Genomic DNA, 20,100 nt, shown 5'->3' with positions numbered 1-20,100 from the left:
AGGTCAATGTGCCGTGAAAGTGTTTATTTACTTATTTACATTTTGTGTTGGCTTTTATGATTTGGAAAGATGGTGTACAAAAAGTTTGTGGTCTTAAAAGAAATCCTTGATACTTTTGTGTAATGAGTTGATAAAGAATTTGCTTTTAATTTCTTAAATTTAGAGAAAAGTTATATGGACGAAGTATTTTCTGTAATTTATCAACTATAGATAAGTGAAAACCTAATAATATTCGTAGTTTGATTACGAAAGTAACCCTGTTTTTTCGTTTTCATGGTCTTATTACTCAACGGCAATATGAGAAATTGAAAGAATAATCTTTGAAGAGGAGAAAGGCTTCTCTTTTGCAAAAAAAATACGCGGGCATTTAAAAGCGAGTTCCAAAGATTGCATTACAAAGTGCAAAAAAGAAATCTCAGTCGCGAGTTATGTTACTCCGCTTCAATAACTTTGACACGTGACAACAGAAAGCACAAGACAGATAAAATCCATAACAAAATGAGTACATTAACATACAGAAGCTGTATTAATCAATAAAATATCGTTTACGTCGAGCGCCGGCACTTTCTCCCGCGAAAGTAAAAGTCGACTGACCGCTCCGTATCGTTCCGTTTTGCGCTACACACGGATTATCTTACGTTCTCAATGTTATACGATGAAACTTAAGCTGTCATACTTATGTTTGTAGAATAAAACACGTTTTATAGAGTACACTAAACTCACTACACTGTTTGTTTTTCAAATAAAATAAAGAAAAACCCGCGATTCTTGCCTCTATTTCTCGAATTTACTTTTCAGCTTTTGTTCATCTTGCTGCTATATTCAGACACATAAAATTAACTTACACTTATCCAACAATCGAAATATAGTCCTTAAATCAATAAGAATCTATGATAAATAAAACTGTGTATAAATCATATACACATACAAATTATTTTCAGAAATTCATTAATGAAATGGTAAAACGAAGGAATTTTCTGAACATGAGTTAGATTGAAACATGAAATTCTTGTGGTAATATAATGTTATATTTGTTATGATTCGACACGCATTTTCATGTAATACCTAGGTTTCGTGTTTTACTATCGTTATATAAAGTGTGATGAAATATTTACACTTGAAATTGTTTCGAATCTTTATCAAAAATAATAATGCATTGTTTATAAATAAAAAAGCAAGAGATTATAGTCTTCAATACGTTTAAAATGTATATAACAAATATATACTATTATTACTTACTGTGTGGCAAATGGCGGACTTTTCCTACATATAAATATGTTCAATAATTTAACGATTTTCAACAACAAAATAAATATAATACAACATCTTAGAAGAATATGAAAGAAGTTATAAGGCATATACATCAATGGGTAGATACTATTTCTTTATCTCAAGAATAGTTTCTTATTTGTACACAAGGCTTAGTAAAATGGTAATACTGTAGAATTAAACAATAACCAGTACTTTGTACGACAATAAACAATAAGTCAGTAAAGGACACACAGTCGGAATGCCGTCAATGTGAACAGGTTGAAAACCCGGCAGTGCGCGAATTTAATGAGAAAACTTGATTTTTACATATGGACTTTTGATGTCTTTTATTCTGTGTGGCCGCTTTCAATTGATGTTTTATTTCATGTAAAAGTTTTTACTTCGATCTTAGGACAGTGCCTCTGTCTTTATTTTTCCTATCGACTGGCATTCAAATCCAATTGAGGACCATTGCAAGAACGAACAAAGAATTATTTCCTGTATTCAGCACTCAGACTCAGTAACGTGTCGAAGTTACTGAACCATTCTTTTGAAGTCATTTTTTAAAATAATGAAAACACCTTTAAAATCTGCTTGGCTGTACTTACACATTTCATGAGGGCATGAAAATTCCGCCACCCATTGGCCAGCGTGGAGGACTTAAACTCCTTCCTCGTTCGAGACCCTTGCCCAGCAGCGAGATGATTATGAGTTCCAAATAAAGAAGCGGTACTTACGCTACAAGTCGAAGCTAGAGTAAAGTTAAGCACGCAAGTCTTTTATGAAAACAGATTTCTCATTCAAAAATGTATAGTTTTGTTCTAAAACCTAGCCCTACACTTCTTGCAGCCATGAGGTTGCATCGAGTACCGCATGAATTACAATAATTAATAAATAGTTAGATCTTTGTAAAATCTACGATGCGACTTCCCGCTTAACAGATGAATGAAGGCTGTCTGTCCCTCCTTATCTATTCATTTAACATTCAAATTTATGCAAAAATCTTAGTATAATGAAGACATGTGCGAATATGAATGACGAAGTAATTATAAGCGTATTTGTACCTGTAAGTCCGGTTTTATAGTCGTGCGTATAATGTTACGCACGAGGGTGTTAAAACAAATACTTATTTCGATAGTTTATTAAAATTTTAATTACAGATAAGCAAAAAGAAACAGTTTCAGCCTAAAAATGCAAATGTTTACTCACCTTACACCATTTTGGTTGTAGAATAGTAAAGGGATTCGGTTCCTAAAATAAATGAAATATGTATTCCACATAAACCTAGCAGTTTTTTAATGCAGAGTGTAAACAGTGATAAAAAAAGGAATTCTTACATCTTAAGGAATAAAAACGACTCTTTGTAGCAGTCAGTCAGTGTTTTTGTCTAGACTATGATAACTGAGAATCCATTAAGACCTAATAAGACGATACAGTAATTATTCAAACTTGATTAATTACCTACATCTAAAACTTCCGTTAAAAACCGGTTATTACGGCCACACAATGCACGTCCCTATTACAAAATTTACATAACCGATAAAAACTACAATCAGGTACAACACTGATTAATTAATAAAACACGTAAAATTGCACGCCTCTAGATGCGTGATTATTAAAAAACTAAAAACCGTATTTTATCGAGATTTACGGTCACGACACACACGAATATGCAATAATAATTTAACGGTTTTGATGTTAATTCTAGGAACTGCTTTTTGAAGAATATTATAAATACAAACATTGATGAATGAAAATAACCACTAAATGGTTGAATAATAATCGCCTATCGTATTTATTGATTCCCATCACTACAAACAGTTTAGCAGAGGCACGGAAAATATTTTGCGCGAAGAATACTCCCATACAAATACGGCTATTATAAAAGTAAATCATTTTCAGGAAGCTGTACCTTTTTGCTGACAGATCAATTTCTTGTCTGTAAACTCTCAGTATCAATAACATGTCTTCACAAAAATGATCGCATCACGATAAAAACGTGAAACGCGGATACGTATGTAACAACAGAAATATGAATACATCACCTTCTGGTGTTCAAAACGACACCTTATAATTATGTAATTAAGGTGCAATTTTAATTGACAGGCGCCGGGAAAGCAACGTTCGTGTCGTAGTACAAATACTGCATTCAATTAGGCGTGCGCCGGCGCACTTTTCCCGAGCTGACTTCGGCTTTCTAGCGGCCCGTGCGTGACGGCGGCCGAAGTGTGAAACATATACCCATCTCTTTCCAACGTATAGCTTTATCTCCCTCTACTGTAGAAGTATATTTTAGTTTTCATAATAACTGTATAAGCTATTAAACGTCGAGGTACTTTGAAGTTATCAATGTGTACAAATCGAGTTGCTAGTCACGTAGTTTTTAAAAATACTTGAGACATGTTTAGAAAACCATAGGCTTGTCAGTCTAAAAGACAGAATGGTTTGGAATTCAACACCAATATCGGTACTGTCAAACCTTATCTGTTATAATCTAATTGAATTATAATATACATTTGGAGTTGTTTCAAGTCTTTTGAGGTTGCTGCTAGACTATACTGGGTTACACAGACAGAGTAAACAATACTTGGTATTGTTGCTGATGTCTTTGCCTACCATTTTTCTAACTGCTTTTGGTATTAGAGTCTCGCCACACTAAACGGAATACCAGACTTTCCTTGCAGTAGCCCCGTGAAATGTTGTGAGCCCTTAGCAACCTACCAAGTATTTAAGGGCAAATAGCATGCCTTAGAACGATGGAAGATAATTATAATAACACGCTGATTTCTAAAACAAACTATAGTTTACAATTGCCACGCTTCATTACCGTTCCCCTTCATTACATGTATCGATAGTTATCAGATTTATCAGTAAGTCACAATGGTATCCGTTAAATAATAGCTACCCACAGAACAATTACTGTGTAAACTTGTAAACAATGGTGGATGACATTGTATGTACCTTGACCCGGCCTTACTGACTCCCCTCTACGAGACTCTCAAAACTGAAATTTATGTTGTAGAGCTAGACTACTATTAATTATTAAATAAAAACCACTCATGGCCCACTGCAGCTATCCCACTGTTGGAGAAGGTCTTCTAATGTGGGAGGGAGTTAGACCTTAGGTCCAAGACGCTGCCCAAGTGCGAGTTGGATTAAAGAAATTCAATGCTTTCAAAGAATGTTTGTCGTGTAAAGAATAGATGTATACACCTACAATTTTTTTCTTGTATAGGTACGCTGTTTGACAGAAGACTAAACCAACGATGTGCTACGGCATTTGAAAATATACAATAAGTTAGACTCAACCAAAAAAATGAATGGCTATAACTAACGTACAGGGCGGGGGAATGGTCAAGCATTACCACAATGCTTGATGATTCTCCTACTCCCGACATCTGTCCGATGCCGGGTCTAGCAAATGGTTTAGGGAGTAGCGCAAGTCGCAAAGATCCCCTAAACAAGGCCAGTGGACTATCCTTCCCGAGGTTGCTGCCCGTTATTGGCCAATTACCCTCTGTAATTGGCACAACAAAAACCTCTGGCCGATACTCTATATCCAAACCTTTTCCTTTCCCACTTATCCCTAAACCAATCCCGCATAGCCGAACCGTGGCGGCGCATTATCCACTCAGGCACACAGAGCCTTGGGGCACCAAATACCCCCAAAAAATTGTACCACACTTACCTTGGGCGGGTAGTGTGAGTTCTTCTTCTTTTCTCCCCTCTTCTTCTGGCATCCTATGCCAATCTCGCCCAAACAAAAACCTTCAAATATAATGAACGCACAGTCGCATAGAAAATTACCCCAGGAGGGTACCACTGATAGTGGAGAATCCCTCACCGAGCCTAGCTCGGTCCGTCCCACGTATTCTGGGGGGGACAAACTGTGCCCAAAACCAGGCGGAAGCCTGGACCTCTCTGGCCTCGCCGAGGCCATCTCCTCGTCACCCGAAAAGGGAATAAACACTACTTCGCAGTGGACGGTAGCCGCTCATAAGCGACCTTGCAAAAGGGAACCTACCGCCCCTGCAAAATCCAAACAAAGGCTGAAGGAACTACCGGAACGCCGTCGCCCCAACAGGCGCGCGAGAAGGGAACACCTTCAGCCCAAAAACGCAACACAAGCCGAGACGGCAACCGCAGCAGCGGCAACGCAGCGCGACCCTCAGCCCTCCACCTCAGGAGAGCCTAAAACGGCACCACCAGCACCACCACCACCACCACCACCCAGCAAGTCGAGTAAGAGACGGACACCGAGAGGAACTCGTGGTCGGCGGAACGCTGCGACGGCTCCCACTGCACCTGAAAAGGAGCAGTCTGGGACTGGGGATGGTCCGGACGAGCGCGCTTCTTCGAAGCGGTCTCGTCTGGACGATACTCAGTCTCCCAGAGGGGAAGCCAAACGCGCGAAAACCGACGCGAAACCGAAGCGGGCGATGAGCTACGCGGATGCGAACAAATCGCATCTGCGAGTAGCGATTATCACCGTCCCGCCTAGGGACCTCTCGCAAAGCCAGGCAGATCAGCTGAGGGAAGCTATCGATGATAGCATCCTGCAAGCTGTACTGGCTCCGCCGTCTCCGAGTGTACATGCTCCATCTTTCCGCGGCCGCCCTTTCCTTCTGGACGGGGCTTTAGCGATGTGGTGTGAGGACACAAATGCTCTCGACTGGCTGGGCAAAGAAATAGGGAACATTGCGTCACCAGTCCCCGGAACCACTCTGACTGTCATAAAGCAGTCAGAAATGAAAAAGAAGCTGAAGGCTGGGCTTCTCATCCACACCCGCATCACCGAAGCTGCTACACTGCAGAGAGTCCTTTGTGCCCAGAACCCCTGGTACAAAGTAGACTCTTGGCAGTGTTACGACATGACGGTGGATGACAAACCACAAGAGGTGAACTCCAAGGAGAAGATAGTGCATCTTATCCTTGGAATTCCTGAGGACCAGAAGCAAGCCATCCTGGACCGTGATCGCCGAGTAGCGCACATGTCTGGGAGTGGCTACATCAGGTTCTTCACCTCGGAGGAACAAGCCACGAGCAGCAGCAGACCAACGGCGACGGAGGAGTCAACGGAGGGGGCCGCATCCGGTCCCGAGCCGTCCACCTCTGCTCCCCAACAGGGTTCGAGCGAGATGGAGACAGACCCGCCGCCGCAGAACAAGGGGACTACCAGTGACGAAGATGACGTCCTGCGTAGCCCGTAGTCCCCTAAACATAAATGTTATACAAACCAACCTCCAGCACAAACAAATAGCGGCGGCCACTCTACGCAGAGCACTGGAGGTTAACAACAAGACCGTCGCCCTGATCCAGGAGCCGTGGATCAGAAACAACAAAATCTGCGGTCTAAGCAATATCTGCGGTAAGTTACTGGTAAAACCCTCAGTCGACAAACCGAGAACCTGCATTTTCATGCCCAACACCATAACAACCACGCTACTAAACCAATTCTGTTCTAGAGACCTCACTGCAGTGACAATCCACACAGAAAATAACACAACCCTAGTCTTAGCCTCAGTGTACATGCCGAGCGACGGCGAAACTCCAACAAGAGAACTGGCCGAACTTGTACAACACTGCGAAACACAAGACTGGGAGCTGATCATCGCTGCAGACTGTAATGCACACCATCCTCTGTGGGGAAGTAAGGATACCAACAAAAGAGGTGAGTCATTAGCCGAATACCTATTTCAATCAAACCTAAACATTATAAATAGGGGCACTGAACCCACTTTTGTAAGCTCAAGGTATCAAACCATTATAGACATCACCTTGGCAACACACGCGGCTGCAAATCTGATTGCGGGCTGGCACGTATCAAACGAGCCATCACTGGCAGACCACCGCCGCGTGTGCTTTCAAATTCAACACAAGGAAAAAGACCCTGACCTATATCGAAACCCCCGAAAAACAGATATATCAAGGTACACAAACTTACTTACTAAAGCACTAAGTGACGGACCAGTAACTGACGTCACTCTCAGTACTAATAATATAGATTTAAACGTAGCACTTTTAACCAAAAGCATGCTAAATAGCTATCATTCCGCATGCCCCACTTCAATATCCAAAGACCCCGGGAAAAGTTCATGGTGGGGGCCGGAACTTGAACGCCTACGAAAGGGTCTTAGGACACTTTTTAACCATGCAAAAAACACCAGAACTACTGAGGCCTGGGACAAATACAAAATTGCACAAAAACACTATAAGAAGCGCATCAGATTTCGAAGAACGGAATCTTGGCACAACTTCTGTAGCAACATAGACTCGACAAACCAAGCCGCAAGAATAAAGAAAATACTTTCCAAAGGGAACCCGAATCTTCTGGGCACTCTTAAGAAAGCAGACGGCACCTACACAAATAACGACAAAGAAACGTGTGAAATACTGCTGGAAACACATTTTCCAGGCTGTCTGATGACATCAGGCCTTGATTGGTCAGACGAGCACCACAACACACCAACAACCCTAGACTGGGAAATCGCCAACAAAATAGTAACCGCGGATAGGATGGCATGGGCCATAAAAAGCTTCCAGCCATTCAAATCAGCGGGGCTAGACATGATTTTCCCGGCGCTACTACAATGGCAAAAAGACGAGACGATAAAACACCTATTACCAATCTACAGAGCCTGTATAGCTTTCAAATACATACCCAAATTGTGGAGAGAAGCAAAGGTAGTTTTCCTCCCCAAACCAGGTAAGGAGGACTACACTCATGCCAAAGCTTTCAGGCCAATCAGTCTTACATCATTCCTTTTAAAAACACTGGAAAGACTTGTAGACATATACCTAAGGGATGGAGTACTAAAGAACAACCCACTACATCCCCAACAACATGCGTATAGAAAAGGCAAATCAACAGAGTCGGCACTGCACAAGGTTGTGCACAAAATAGAATCGGCCTTTACAAACAAAGCCTCAACACTAGCCTCCTTCATAGATATAGAAGGAGCCTTTGACAAAACCATGCACAACAGCATTAAACATGCCCTACAAAGACTTAAAGTAGAACCAGTCCTAACTGGATGGATCACTGAACTAGTCAGCAAAAGGGCGGTACAGATAGTGGCAAACACCACAATAAGAGCAAAAGTGGTCAGAGGATGCCCCCAGGGAGGCGTCCTTTCACCGCTTCTATGGAACATAGTAGTTGATAGCCTCCTAACTAGTCTAAACAAAAAAGGGTACACTACTATTGGATATGCAGATGACCTAGCAATACTGATAAATGGGACAGCTGAAAACGTACTATGCAAAATAATGCGCTCAGCTTTTCAGATTATAGAAAACTGGTGTGAAGAACACCAACTATCAGTAAACCCCAAAAAAACAGAACTTATCCTTTTCACCAACAAAAGGAAGTTACCGGACCTCGAACTACCAAAACTATTTAACACCAAACTCACCCTGTCAACTCAAGTGAAATATCTGGGCATGGTTCTTGACAACAAGTTGAATTGGGCGAGTCATATTGAAGCAAAAACTAGGAAGGCCTGCATAGCGTTCGGCCAGTGTAGAAGAATGGTTGGTAACAAATGGGGTCTCAACCCAAACATAACACTCTGGCTATACACATCAGTTATCAGACCTTCTATCACCTACGGAGCAGTTGTATGGTGGCCCAGAACACAACTGACAACGGTAAAAACAAAACTCCAGAGCACACAACGCCTAGCATGTGTAGCCACCACTGGATGCATGAAAACCACTCCATCAAATGCACTTGAGTACCTCCTAAACCTCAGGCCCTTAGATTTGGTTATACAGGAGGAGGCACAAGCGGCTGCCCTAAGACTAAAAGCAAACGGGCTATGGCAGCAGAACCCAGAAACAACACACACCAAAATTCTGCAATGTATCTTGAAGGAAATACCACTTCTCGATGCACCTACAGATAAAACGCCATGTCACCACGTTTTTGACAGAAGATACAATATCCAACTCAAAGAGGAATCTAAAGATGACTCTGGCATCAACGAAGTTAGGATATACACTGACGGATCCAAAACCGCATTTGGTACAGGAGCCGGCGTCTTCTCGAACGATCTAAATATCAAAATATCAGCCACCCTAGACAAACTAAATACAATCTTCCAAGCAGAATGTATAGGAATCACTAAGGCAGCACAAGCAGTCGCAGCCAGAGATGTCAGAGACTTTAAAATAAAAATTGTCTCGGACAGTGCATCCATGCTACAAGCCTTACAAAATAACGTTATAACATCTGCCCTTGTTCTGGAATGCCATAATGCGCTCCAGGCTATTGCACGTACGAACACAGTTACCCTGCAATGGATCAAAGGGCACAGCAATTCAATGGGAAACGATGCAGCTGATGAACTAGCTAAAAGGGGATCAAATGGAACAGTACTTGGACCGGAACCACTACTGCCTATCCCCCAAGCACAAATTAAATCTTGGCTGAACAGAAACACCGAAGCGAAACACCTAAAAGAATGGAACAACAGCAAAGGTTGCAGGCAAACTAAGGCTGCAGTTCCGGTGGCACCTAAGAATCTTGCCCGCAACCTTATCAGTCTAAAAAGGGACAAAATACGCAAGGTAATAGGAATCCTAACCGGCCATTGTCCCCTAAACAAACATCTATGTACAATAGGCGTGACGGACAGCCCTCTGTGCAGAGGATGCATGGAGGCAGAGGAAACACCACAACATGTACTCGTGGAATGCAACAGCGTGGCGGACCAACGAGCGCGAACAAAAATATTGACAACAACACTCCAGGAAGCCTGCAGCAACTTGAAAAAGCTACTGAAGTTCTGGGAAGAACTAGGATGGCTGGAGTGAGGGTGAATCAACGCAACAATGAGAGAGGGTAGATACACGCACAAAGGCCCATTTAAGAGGCTAAGTGCGGAAAAAGCCCAGGAAACCTAACCTAACCTAACCTAACTAACGTACACCAAACACCTTGCACTTGGTTTAAGTGCTACTTTTCAAAGATGGTAAAATTTCCTGCATATACATATTTTTTCTCAGTATGATGTTCTCTCCATATAATTGTATTGTTTTTACCTTTTAACTTAATACCTATTTTGAAATAACATAATATAAAATAACAGTTTTAAAACGTACATTATTCACTTGCATCGTTCGCTAGCCTCTTCGTTTTCCGCCGTATAACCTCGGTGATAACATCTTCATAATACACCCTTATCTTTGCACTTACAACCACTCTTAACCCAAAGGAATAAGAGTTATTTTAGCCTGTTTTTATGTAGTTATAACCAAGTTTGCTCCGTAGTTCGGACTGTACATTTGATATGTTTAAACGGCAAACTTCTTAAGAACTTAGTAGTTATACAATATTTGCATAAGAATAAAAGGTGATTTTCAACCTTATGCATGTGGTGTAAGGTTGTATTTTATTCGGAGTAGAATTAAAGCATATATGAATAGTTCCCTTGAAGAACCTTATGTGTTGCTTGTGAAACAAACTCATTAATAAATTAAACGTAAACGCATACGTTAATGGTAACTGACTTAAGTTATAAGTAATAGAAAAGTATAACTAGTTTTGTTTCGTAATTAATTGGAAATTAGTTCCCAACTTGGTTTTGATTAAGGTTGGGCCGGAAATCTCGAAAAAGATAGATAATTACTTTCAAAACAAAGTTGTACTAACCAAACCACTCTTTAACTTTTTGCGATTTGGAAACATTTTCTTCAATGCTAATTATAATTGAAAACTATATCGATTCTTTCAAAGCATATATGGTGATAGACTCAAAGAAATTACTTAAAGAAGAACAACCTTCTAGGTAGATTACCATCTAATAAAACAATGGTTTCTAGCCATGGAATAGTTTTATTAACATATCCAACACAAATATTGACTGCTGTCATAAATAAGGTAATCAAAGTCACTCTTAATCAATTTCCGTAAGCAAAGCTCAAAGACGGTCTCTAACCCATAACAAACATTAAACTAACAGACCTTGCTAGCGTCAATCAAAGCAGTATTATTATTAATTCGCCACATATTACAAGCGATCAGGTGTTAAATCGTTAATAACGACGTGAGGTTACCATCAATGTTACCATACATTTAGTCGTACTTGAAACTCAGTGATTATAATTGATAATAAATACAAGTGTGCTGTAATTAAATAATAAAGGTAAGGCTATTTGTTACGTAAGTTACCAATTATAGAACTAAAAATAAATATAAGAGATGCAGGAGTGTGGGAGACAGAACGGAAGGACGGCAGTTGTTGCATCTTCGTTATCAGCACTTCTTGACTAAGTTTCTAGTATTTACTTTTCACCTGTTGTCGAGTCACTTGTTGCTTTCCGACTTTAAATACGACATTGACAACTATTTTAAAGCCACTGCTGTACATTGTTTGCTCCTTTAGATTGTAGTGATTGACACGATACGTTAACGCAGCAATATACCTACTGAATAATAACCATCAATCTGACGTACACTATTTGCCAACTGCAATGCTAATAGTAAGCAACAAGAGTAGAAATACTACTACATCAGGTTTCTATAATACATTTGTCAATTAGACACAGAACTACTTTAGTTCAGCAGATAAGAATACCAATAATTGTTTATAATGACAGCAGCTGATAAGTATTGGTTAACAACTAACATTGGTTAAGAAGGTACATGGTTAAGTAGCTATCGACAGAAGATTTTAAAGGAGATAAGACACTAACTACACTTAATGGTGTAGTGTGCTCAATCTATATCCATCCTTTATCATAATAAGCTAAGATTGTAGACAGATTATCGAAACAGAACAAAATAAATGAGTATCGCTCTTAAGTAAGCAAATAACATCTTCATATTCATCGTCACTAACCATCAAGTGACATAGGAAACAATATCTAATCCAATACAAAAATTTATATTCGTTTTAATTTTATACCTTGACCATTAAAGTTGTCACAAATAAAAAATACTAATTCTCACGCCGTCAACTTCTCAATAAATTAAACAACATGTTTAATCATTGTCAATATTCACTACAATCAACAGCCTGCTACTAGTATGTCACCCAGATACGATCGCTTGCGGTCGTCCAGACAGTATTGTAATGCGATTCCGAATGATTTCGCAACGGTAACCAGATCAATGCAGCTATGTTTACGTTTTTAGCATTCTATTCAAGTTGGCTAATATTTGTAACAGGTTTTGCAGCTCTTTTATAAGTTCTGGGTACGGTTTGTTTGGAATTTGTTGTGGGTTTTGTTAAGTACTTCTAATTATTATTACACTTGCAGGTTCTGAATTGTAGTAAAGTCATTAAGCTACTGCAATAGTGTTTCGAAGTGTGTCATAGGTTTGATTCCTACTTTTTATGTAAGTACTAGCTGACCCGCGCAACTTCGCTTGCGTCACATAAGAGAATCATAATTTTCCCCGTTTTTGTAACATTTTTCACTGGTACTCTGCTCCTATTAGTCGTAGCGTAATGATACATAGCCTATAGCCTTCCTCGATAAATGGGCTATCTAACACTGAAAGAATTTTTCAAATCGGACCAGTAGTTCCCGAGATTAGCGCGTTCAAACAAACAAACAAACAAACAAACAAACAAACTCTTCAGCTTTATAATATTAGTATAGATATGTGACCTACATATTATAATACAAAACTTTTTGATACGGTAATGATTTGTATTTTCGACAGTTTTCTCCCGACACAGGATTCATTTCTAAAGCGTATTATTAAAAAATTAAATTATTTAAATCGCAGCAATTTCATTTCACCTTAAACTTAAGCAAATGTATTTTTTAAAGATTAAAGCAAAAACAAATTCCCATCTTATTTCCATCATCCGTTAAGCAAGCAACGGAATTCGTTTGCCTAAGACTTTAAGCAAAACGACTATTAAAAAAATCACTTAGTATCCGACTTTACATAAAAACAAGCACGTTTTACCATTGGTACTGAGATTATACCTTTTTTCAACCGATTGCTTAAATAATCTAACAGCAACGGACGTGCTCTGAAGAAAGTTACAAGACATTCGAATAAAAACCATGGACTAAACTACAAATAAATAAAAATGTAGAATTCAATGATCTAATCCATACTTACTTCCTAGACATATTGTGAAAGACGGAAAATATTAGTAAGAGCTATTGATGTGTTCGAAATCTTAGGTCAACCGAAAATCGAATTACTGAATTATCGAAGTCAAAGTCAAATATGCTTAATTTCATAAACTTTAACAAGTACTTGGAATCTAAGGTACACATAACAAAATAATAACTAAGTTTAATATTGTTTTATAAATTAGTCATGAATTACAAGACCCAAAACAATAATATGTGAATTACACAAATACTTGTTTCTTCTTCCTTCGGAACGATGACCACTCGCAATAGATAGCTTTAGGATTTACCAAGACTCCTATTTTATTTTGCCACGATGAAGAACAAGTATTATAGCTTACTTACATATTAATTAAACATTTAATAAAACTGTTGCAGACCAAATTTTCCAACAATAACTTTTCGCGGTATAGTTCTCATTTAAATATCTTATATAATGCGTGTAATAATTATATAACTATTAACGATACGATCTTTATACATCGGTATTTTATGTAATATAACAGTAATCTCTTAAATATTGCAATTTTATTAAATGTAGTTTTCCATACATGTTGCAAACACATTCCGTTGAACCAGATTTTGGACTCGATGCCTACTAAGCATGGCAAACAGAATAACTTTTAAATGAACGCGCGATGCAAATCAATTGTACAAAAATAATGTTCACAACTGAGGAGTCATTTTATCCAACACCAAAAGTAGACTTATAATTTTCGAAGTTCAGATAAGTTTATAGGATGGATTTTGAATAAGAAACTTAGTATCACTAAGATTTAGTGATATAGGTAAACATTCAGGAGCACTTTAACGGTGCGCAAAGTGTACAGTAATTAGTCAGTCTAGTACACTAGCTAAGCGCTGTAGTACCAGTACTTTACGTTACTATTATCTTGAGTAATTATACGCCGTAACTCCATGAAGTTTAGGAAATATCAATAGATGAATTAGATCAGCATTCCAAGTATTTCCCTACTACATATTGTTGACCAATACGAAATCATTTGCCGTTACACACCTACAAAACAAAACAAAAGTAATGCGCAAAATCTGATTCATAACAAAAACAATAAACAGATTAAGGACTCTCCGAAATACCTACGTCATTTGATAAACATTTAGAAGCTTTTAATATTATAAATAAAGCACCTAATAGAGAAGTACCGATAAACGGAAATATTATTGTAAACAAACACGCACATACAGACACGCACACAAAAACAAAGTGCTATGACTGGCGGAAAACTTATTTATTAGTCAAATTTTATGTTTTACAAACAAAAGAAACGTCCACCATGATAATATTTTCCGGACATTGTTAGATTCTAATAAGTATGCAAAATACTCTATCTCTACAATTTGCTCTCCTACTAGGATAAGCTACTAAAGAATAACACTAGGAAAGACTCCCAACTAGATACTCAAATGATATCGTCAAAATTGTGCGGCAAAAGTCTGTATAAGGTATAGCTGGCTTTGACCTAGGTCTATTAAAATCCAACAGTGAAAAAATAGTAATGGAAGTAAGTGAAAAAATAAATTGATTAGCTCTTTTAACACCTGCAGTAATTCTTTTGACTCATCAACAAATATTTATCTTTAAGCGACCTCAAAAAAGGAGGAGGTTTTCAATTCGACTGTATTTTTTTCTTAATTAACGGAAATCTCGAAAACTAGACACACACACGCCCACAAAAGCACACACATAATAATTATGATCATGTATTTGTATGGGTTCATCTGATAGTCAAATGTGTTGATTAAAATATACGTTTCGATGTTTTTACGGTAATTCGGTATTGCGCAGTGGAATATTTGCATAATATTAATATAATGACGTACTTGTCTCATCTTCTGAATGTTTATAGATACAAATGATAACTATTGCTTAGATTTACGAGGAAAATTGATTTTAAATTGTGTTATTTTATATAGTTTTTAGATTAGATGGGGTGAGTTATAGATGACTTTTAAATTCAAAGGAACATTCAATTAACATTATTTGTTTAACACATTCAGTCACAAGCGCATTTGACCCTGAAGTTTAAATGATGTTATCAACAATTTACTAAGAACCTCCTACGGGGCTATAAACATTGCATAATTTAAAGAAATTAGTTAAACTAACTAAATACATATTATACAATTATGCATACATTTTAAACATGTCTTCCTTAAAACATCATTCCAAAACGTAATTTAGATTTCCCATATTAGGAAAACGATTGATTCATAGAATAAATATTTCCTTAATTATTTAAAAGATACTGCATATTTTATTAAAAACATTTAGGTAATTCCGAGCTTAAATTCCTTGCAAATCCTTGCAAAAAAATCCTAATAATTTTCCCTATTCAAGTCAATTAGATGGTCACTATTCAGTACATTGCTGCTTTAACATAATCATGATAATCTTAGGGAGAAAACAATGTACAGCATAGTGGCTTTCAAATAGTTGTCAGCTGAAATACGTGATACTTTTATTGAGTAAGGTATAGAAAATCAGTTCATATTTAATTAAATTATAATACCACCTTATTCAAATTTAACATGTAAAAGCCTTTAAGCTATTCACCTGTTACCTTAACACATGTACCATCTCTAAAAAGCAGTTGACATAATAAATAACGAGTTTAATAAACAGATTATAACCGTTACAAATAAAAAGCGCTCTCATAAATCATCTGCTATTATCTTTCACACGACTATTAGCATGCAAATTAGATATAAGCTTTATAATATGTATGTATAATCGTTGTTAATCGTTATTTAGCATTTACATTACCGATAAAATTACTTTCACTGGTGAAACGTTTCTCACACAACTTTTACCTGTTTTATTAAGTCATATAATATTAGTTGTTGAATTTCTAAGAGGCTGTAGCTATCTAGAAATAGAAACGTATTTTGTTTCGTCGATAGTATAGTGTGTATAAGAAATAATTGATTATATCACTTGTTCTAACTGTAAAGGAATACATCAAGATGAAACCTTGCAAGTCTTTATACAGTTTTTTAAGGAATGTAAAGTCTGCAGATGAAAGGATGAGAGTCTCGAAATCTAGCCTTCCCCTCACTCCGAAAAAAGCCGGCTGTGGTATCAATTTATTTATTTAGTGTAGTAGTAGTTTTCTGCTGCTTATTGAGTCTCATGTCTGTAGTAGGAGAGTAATTCAATGGATTGAATCGTATGTTGGCATTTTGTCGTCTACAATCAGATATGATCAACGGTCATAGACATTTACAAGTTTGATTGATTTGAGACTTTTGGCAAGTGATAACTACTGTTGATGAACATTTATTAAGATAGCAGCATAAATACAAAGACGGCATCTCTAAACACGTTTTTACTATAAATTTAAGTGAAATCTTTATTCTTGCAGGATACCAAACCGTATTTAGCAAGCAAGTGTAACTGAAGCTTCATACCTCTCTGATACCTACCAAGAAGACAATCCTTTAAGGATAAGAATATAAATTGATAGAATATCTATTTCAATGATGGTACTTTAGGCAAGTATAATCCTTATAGCTATTTTTACTTCAAGAAACTGGATTTAAGTCAAGAGGTCAAAAGCGTACGACCTTACAAACGACAAATTATGTTTTATGTTAATAAGTTGTAGACAACCGTGATAGATACTTAAGTGTGTAATAAATTGAGTAAATTAATATATTTGATATCAATAGTGATATCATTATTACGGCATATTGTAGGCCTTTAGCCTGACAATTTGTGTGGGATTTTACAAATCACTGAGATTGAATTAAGATGTATTTTTTTAACATTGTTGAATTTATCACAGGCGTGTCATTTTGCATGTGTTTGCGCTTTTATTTCGATTATCGATTTAATATGTTGTTTAGGAGATAATAGTATTTAAGTATATATTTAAAAATTCGTACACACATAAGGTATACAAAGGGGACTTAATGCCTGAGGCATTCCCTTCCAGTTTACCTTTACTCAAATAATTACATTATGCTAAAGGCGAAAATTATTTTTGGGAACTGAATACGTCACCACAGCGAGAGTAACCTAAACGTCAGACAAACCAAGGTAAAACAAATATTACCGTTAATTTTTGTATAATACTAGATAATGACAATAAATAGTAGTAAGTAGTACTACTTAGAATAAAGTATTATTATTACAGAATGCTTTATAAACCTCGCTCTACCTTATAATCAGTTAACCAAACATTTACGTGATGTAGCATTGTGCTTCAAGATCGTCGCCTACATCGTGTATGTATGTAAATAATAAAGTTTCAATGAGGTTACGCGTGGGGTACGAGTATGTGCTGTTAATATGGGAGTAATACCCACCTACTACTGTGGTATATGTCATATGGGATTAGGATTACTACTGTAGTTAATAGCTATCTTGATGATAGGAAATGTCATGAGTGGTTTAAGTAGCAAAAGCAGTTGATGTGCATCCGGGATATGGATAAATAAATATGGTTTTGGTTAGGCAATTCTTTGGAAGAGTTGTGTTAAGTTAATTCTACGTACCCACTTAAAACTAACAATAATTTAATTGCTTATATTAGCGGGTAATTACAAAACCCTGATATTAATGACTGCAAATTAGTTTTAAATTATTTGCCAATGAATATAATTGTATTTAAACTAAGCTATTATTTAAGCTATTATAGTTAATTTATTAAACTATGAAGTCAATAAAAGTATAGTAGAGTATGTGTTGGAAACACGAACGAATTCCTACAAAATTATGTGTCAGTACAAAAACGATGGATGGCATACTTTACTCACACGTCATCGGCGATCGTACACACGCAACTAGGGTTGACAACAATAGATAGAAATTATCTATTTAATTTTTGTTTCCACTTTACGAACTTCACAAAAATCGTAGACGAAAAAGTAAAGAAAATAAAGAGCGCCTGAACGAGTCAATGTGTACTCAAATAAAGATGAACGGGGGAAACGATTAATAGTGACTTATAAACTGGGGGACACGTAAACCTTAATAGTGACTAGAACTAGAACTTCTAGAACTATTTGACAAAGGCTTACGTTCCTATACGTGTATCTTTTAAGGCAGTATGATACTGGAACACTGCTCTATAATCCACATTTCAATAACAGTTAACTTCCCGTTTTCTTTCTGTTTTACAAGACAACTCCCCGACCAAGTACTGCTCTTGTTTTGCGGGGTATTTTACAATCAGACAAACAACGGATACAAAGCACAGCCAGAGCAGAAAGAACTATTTGTGGTCCACACAAGTATTTGTTCCGTGTAGGATTCAAACCGTGGCGACTACCTATACCACTGCCCCTCAGAGACCGTCAGCTACAGCGATAGTACAAATAATGAAAGATTACATTCACCAGCCCTACATACACAAACTGCAGTGTATAAGAGTACAAAGAATGTTATTAAAACACGTCACGGTAGAGCTGCTTCACTCTCTCGCGTTACTACTAACGTTACACACATAATGAGCGACGCTGCCCGCCTGACGTTTACACTTAAACTCATTGATTTAGCGTCTATTTGGATCATGTACTGTCTTGTGACTGATTTACTGATTCGATTTCATGTTTGTAGGAAACTTGGAAAGAATTTAAACATGGTTTGACTTGCTAGTGTTAGAAACTGAAAATTGCTGTGGCTTTAAAAAATCTACTTCATTTGAATGGTTAATCCAATTATTCAAGAAATCTATTGGTGCATCACACAAATTATTGGCTACATTAGGCATATACTAACAAGGGAATCCATGAGAAACTCATGTGCCAGAAAATATGAGTTAAAAAAGACACTTGCTTTAGATGTTTAAGTCACATTGAATAATTCAAGGCAAGAAAACATAATGCACTATAAGCGCAGTTAAGTTTCGCTAACACAATAAATAATTTTAGCTCTTAAACTACAATCATATGTAACAAAAACTTAATAACGATTAAACTAAATAATCATTCTGTCCTTGCTAAAAACAAACAGCAAACCACACCTTTCAAAGTTTCAACGAAAATCCTTCAATGCGTTGTAAACATGCGTGCGAAACTGCACTAATAAGCAGTAACATAGCTATCGTAACGTACAGGAGGCTCGCCAGAAGCATATTACAACATTACCACTGATACCAGACTGTAATGGAAACCACGATCCACTAATTGCAACTCATGTAATAAAAGCGTAACTCCAACACAAAAATATGCGGACACAATACAAACAAAAACACACTTTATAACGTAACACGTAAGTACAAATTCAACTGCATCATAACCCTATTTAGTAAATTTTGCGCAACATATATGAGTTTAAAACCAAACCGCGTGTGCGGCTAGCGGAACACATTCTAGTTTTAGAATTTAACAACCTTATTTTCTGGACAATAGAGAATAATATCGCATGTGATATAATCAAAGATGCATTGTCAAAATCGATAAAAATATGGTGATGTAATTGATTATCGATTGAATTGTGTAGTTGAACGTAATCGAACAATGACAAGATAATTTGTTAAAAGCCGGTAGCTTTATTAAACACAATGACCCGCTTGAAATGGTTCATTGATAATTGAGATACATACAAATTGATTTTGTAATAGTATTTTTAATACGTTACTGTAAATGTTTGAGCTATTACGACCTGTCAGTTGTTGCAACGTTATAACTGAACATAATAACTTTTTAAATTGCTATTTAATACATCGAATAGGTTAGAATGCGTATGGTTCGTTGATAGCAAAGGCGGCCGATGTATTATAT

General features: G+C 37.2%; 2 protein-coding genes across 3 annotated transcripts in view; one reads left to right on the top strand and one right to left on the bottom strand.

The window, feature by feature from the left end:
• The window catches only part of LOC142972743 (uncharacterized), a 164,949-nt gene that overhangs the window by 135,791 nt on the left and 9,058 nt on the right, over positions 1-20,100 (bottom strand). The gene's annotated exons all lie outside the window — the stretch shown is intronic.
• Positions 4,575-7,157, top strand: LOC142972739 (uncharacterized). Of its 2 annotated transcripts, none has more exons than XM_076113996.1 (3): positions 4,575-6,619; positions 6,717-6,922; positions 7,022-7,157. In XM_076113996.1, the coding sequence occupies exon 1, from the start codon at positions 4,995-4,997 to the stop codon at positions 6,459-6,461; it is 1,467 nt and encodes a 488-aa protein (XP_075970111.1). In that variant the 5' UTR covers positions 4,575-4,994; the 3' UTR covers positions 6,462-6,619; positions 6,717-6,922; positions 7,022-7,157. The 2 variants fall into 2 exon arrangements, with proteins under 2 accessions (XP_075970111.1, XP_075970112.1); XM_076113997.1 differs by having other exon boundaries at positions 7,005-7,141.

Source organism: Anticarsia gemmatalis, chromosome 5, assembly GCF_050436995.1.
Source record: "Anticarsia gemmatalis isolate Benzon Research Colony breed Stoneville strain chromosome 5, ilAntGemm2 primary, whole genome shotgun sequence".
NCBI classification, from domain to species: Eukaryota; Metazoa; Arthropoda; class Insecta; order Lepidoptera; family Erebidae; genus Anticarsia; species Anticarsia gemmatalis.
Note: the sequence above shows the minus strand (reverse complement) of the source record. Positions and strands in the feature narration are given on the sequence as shown.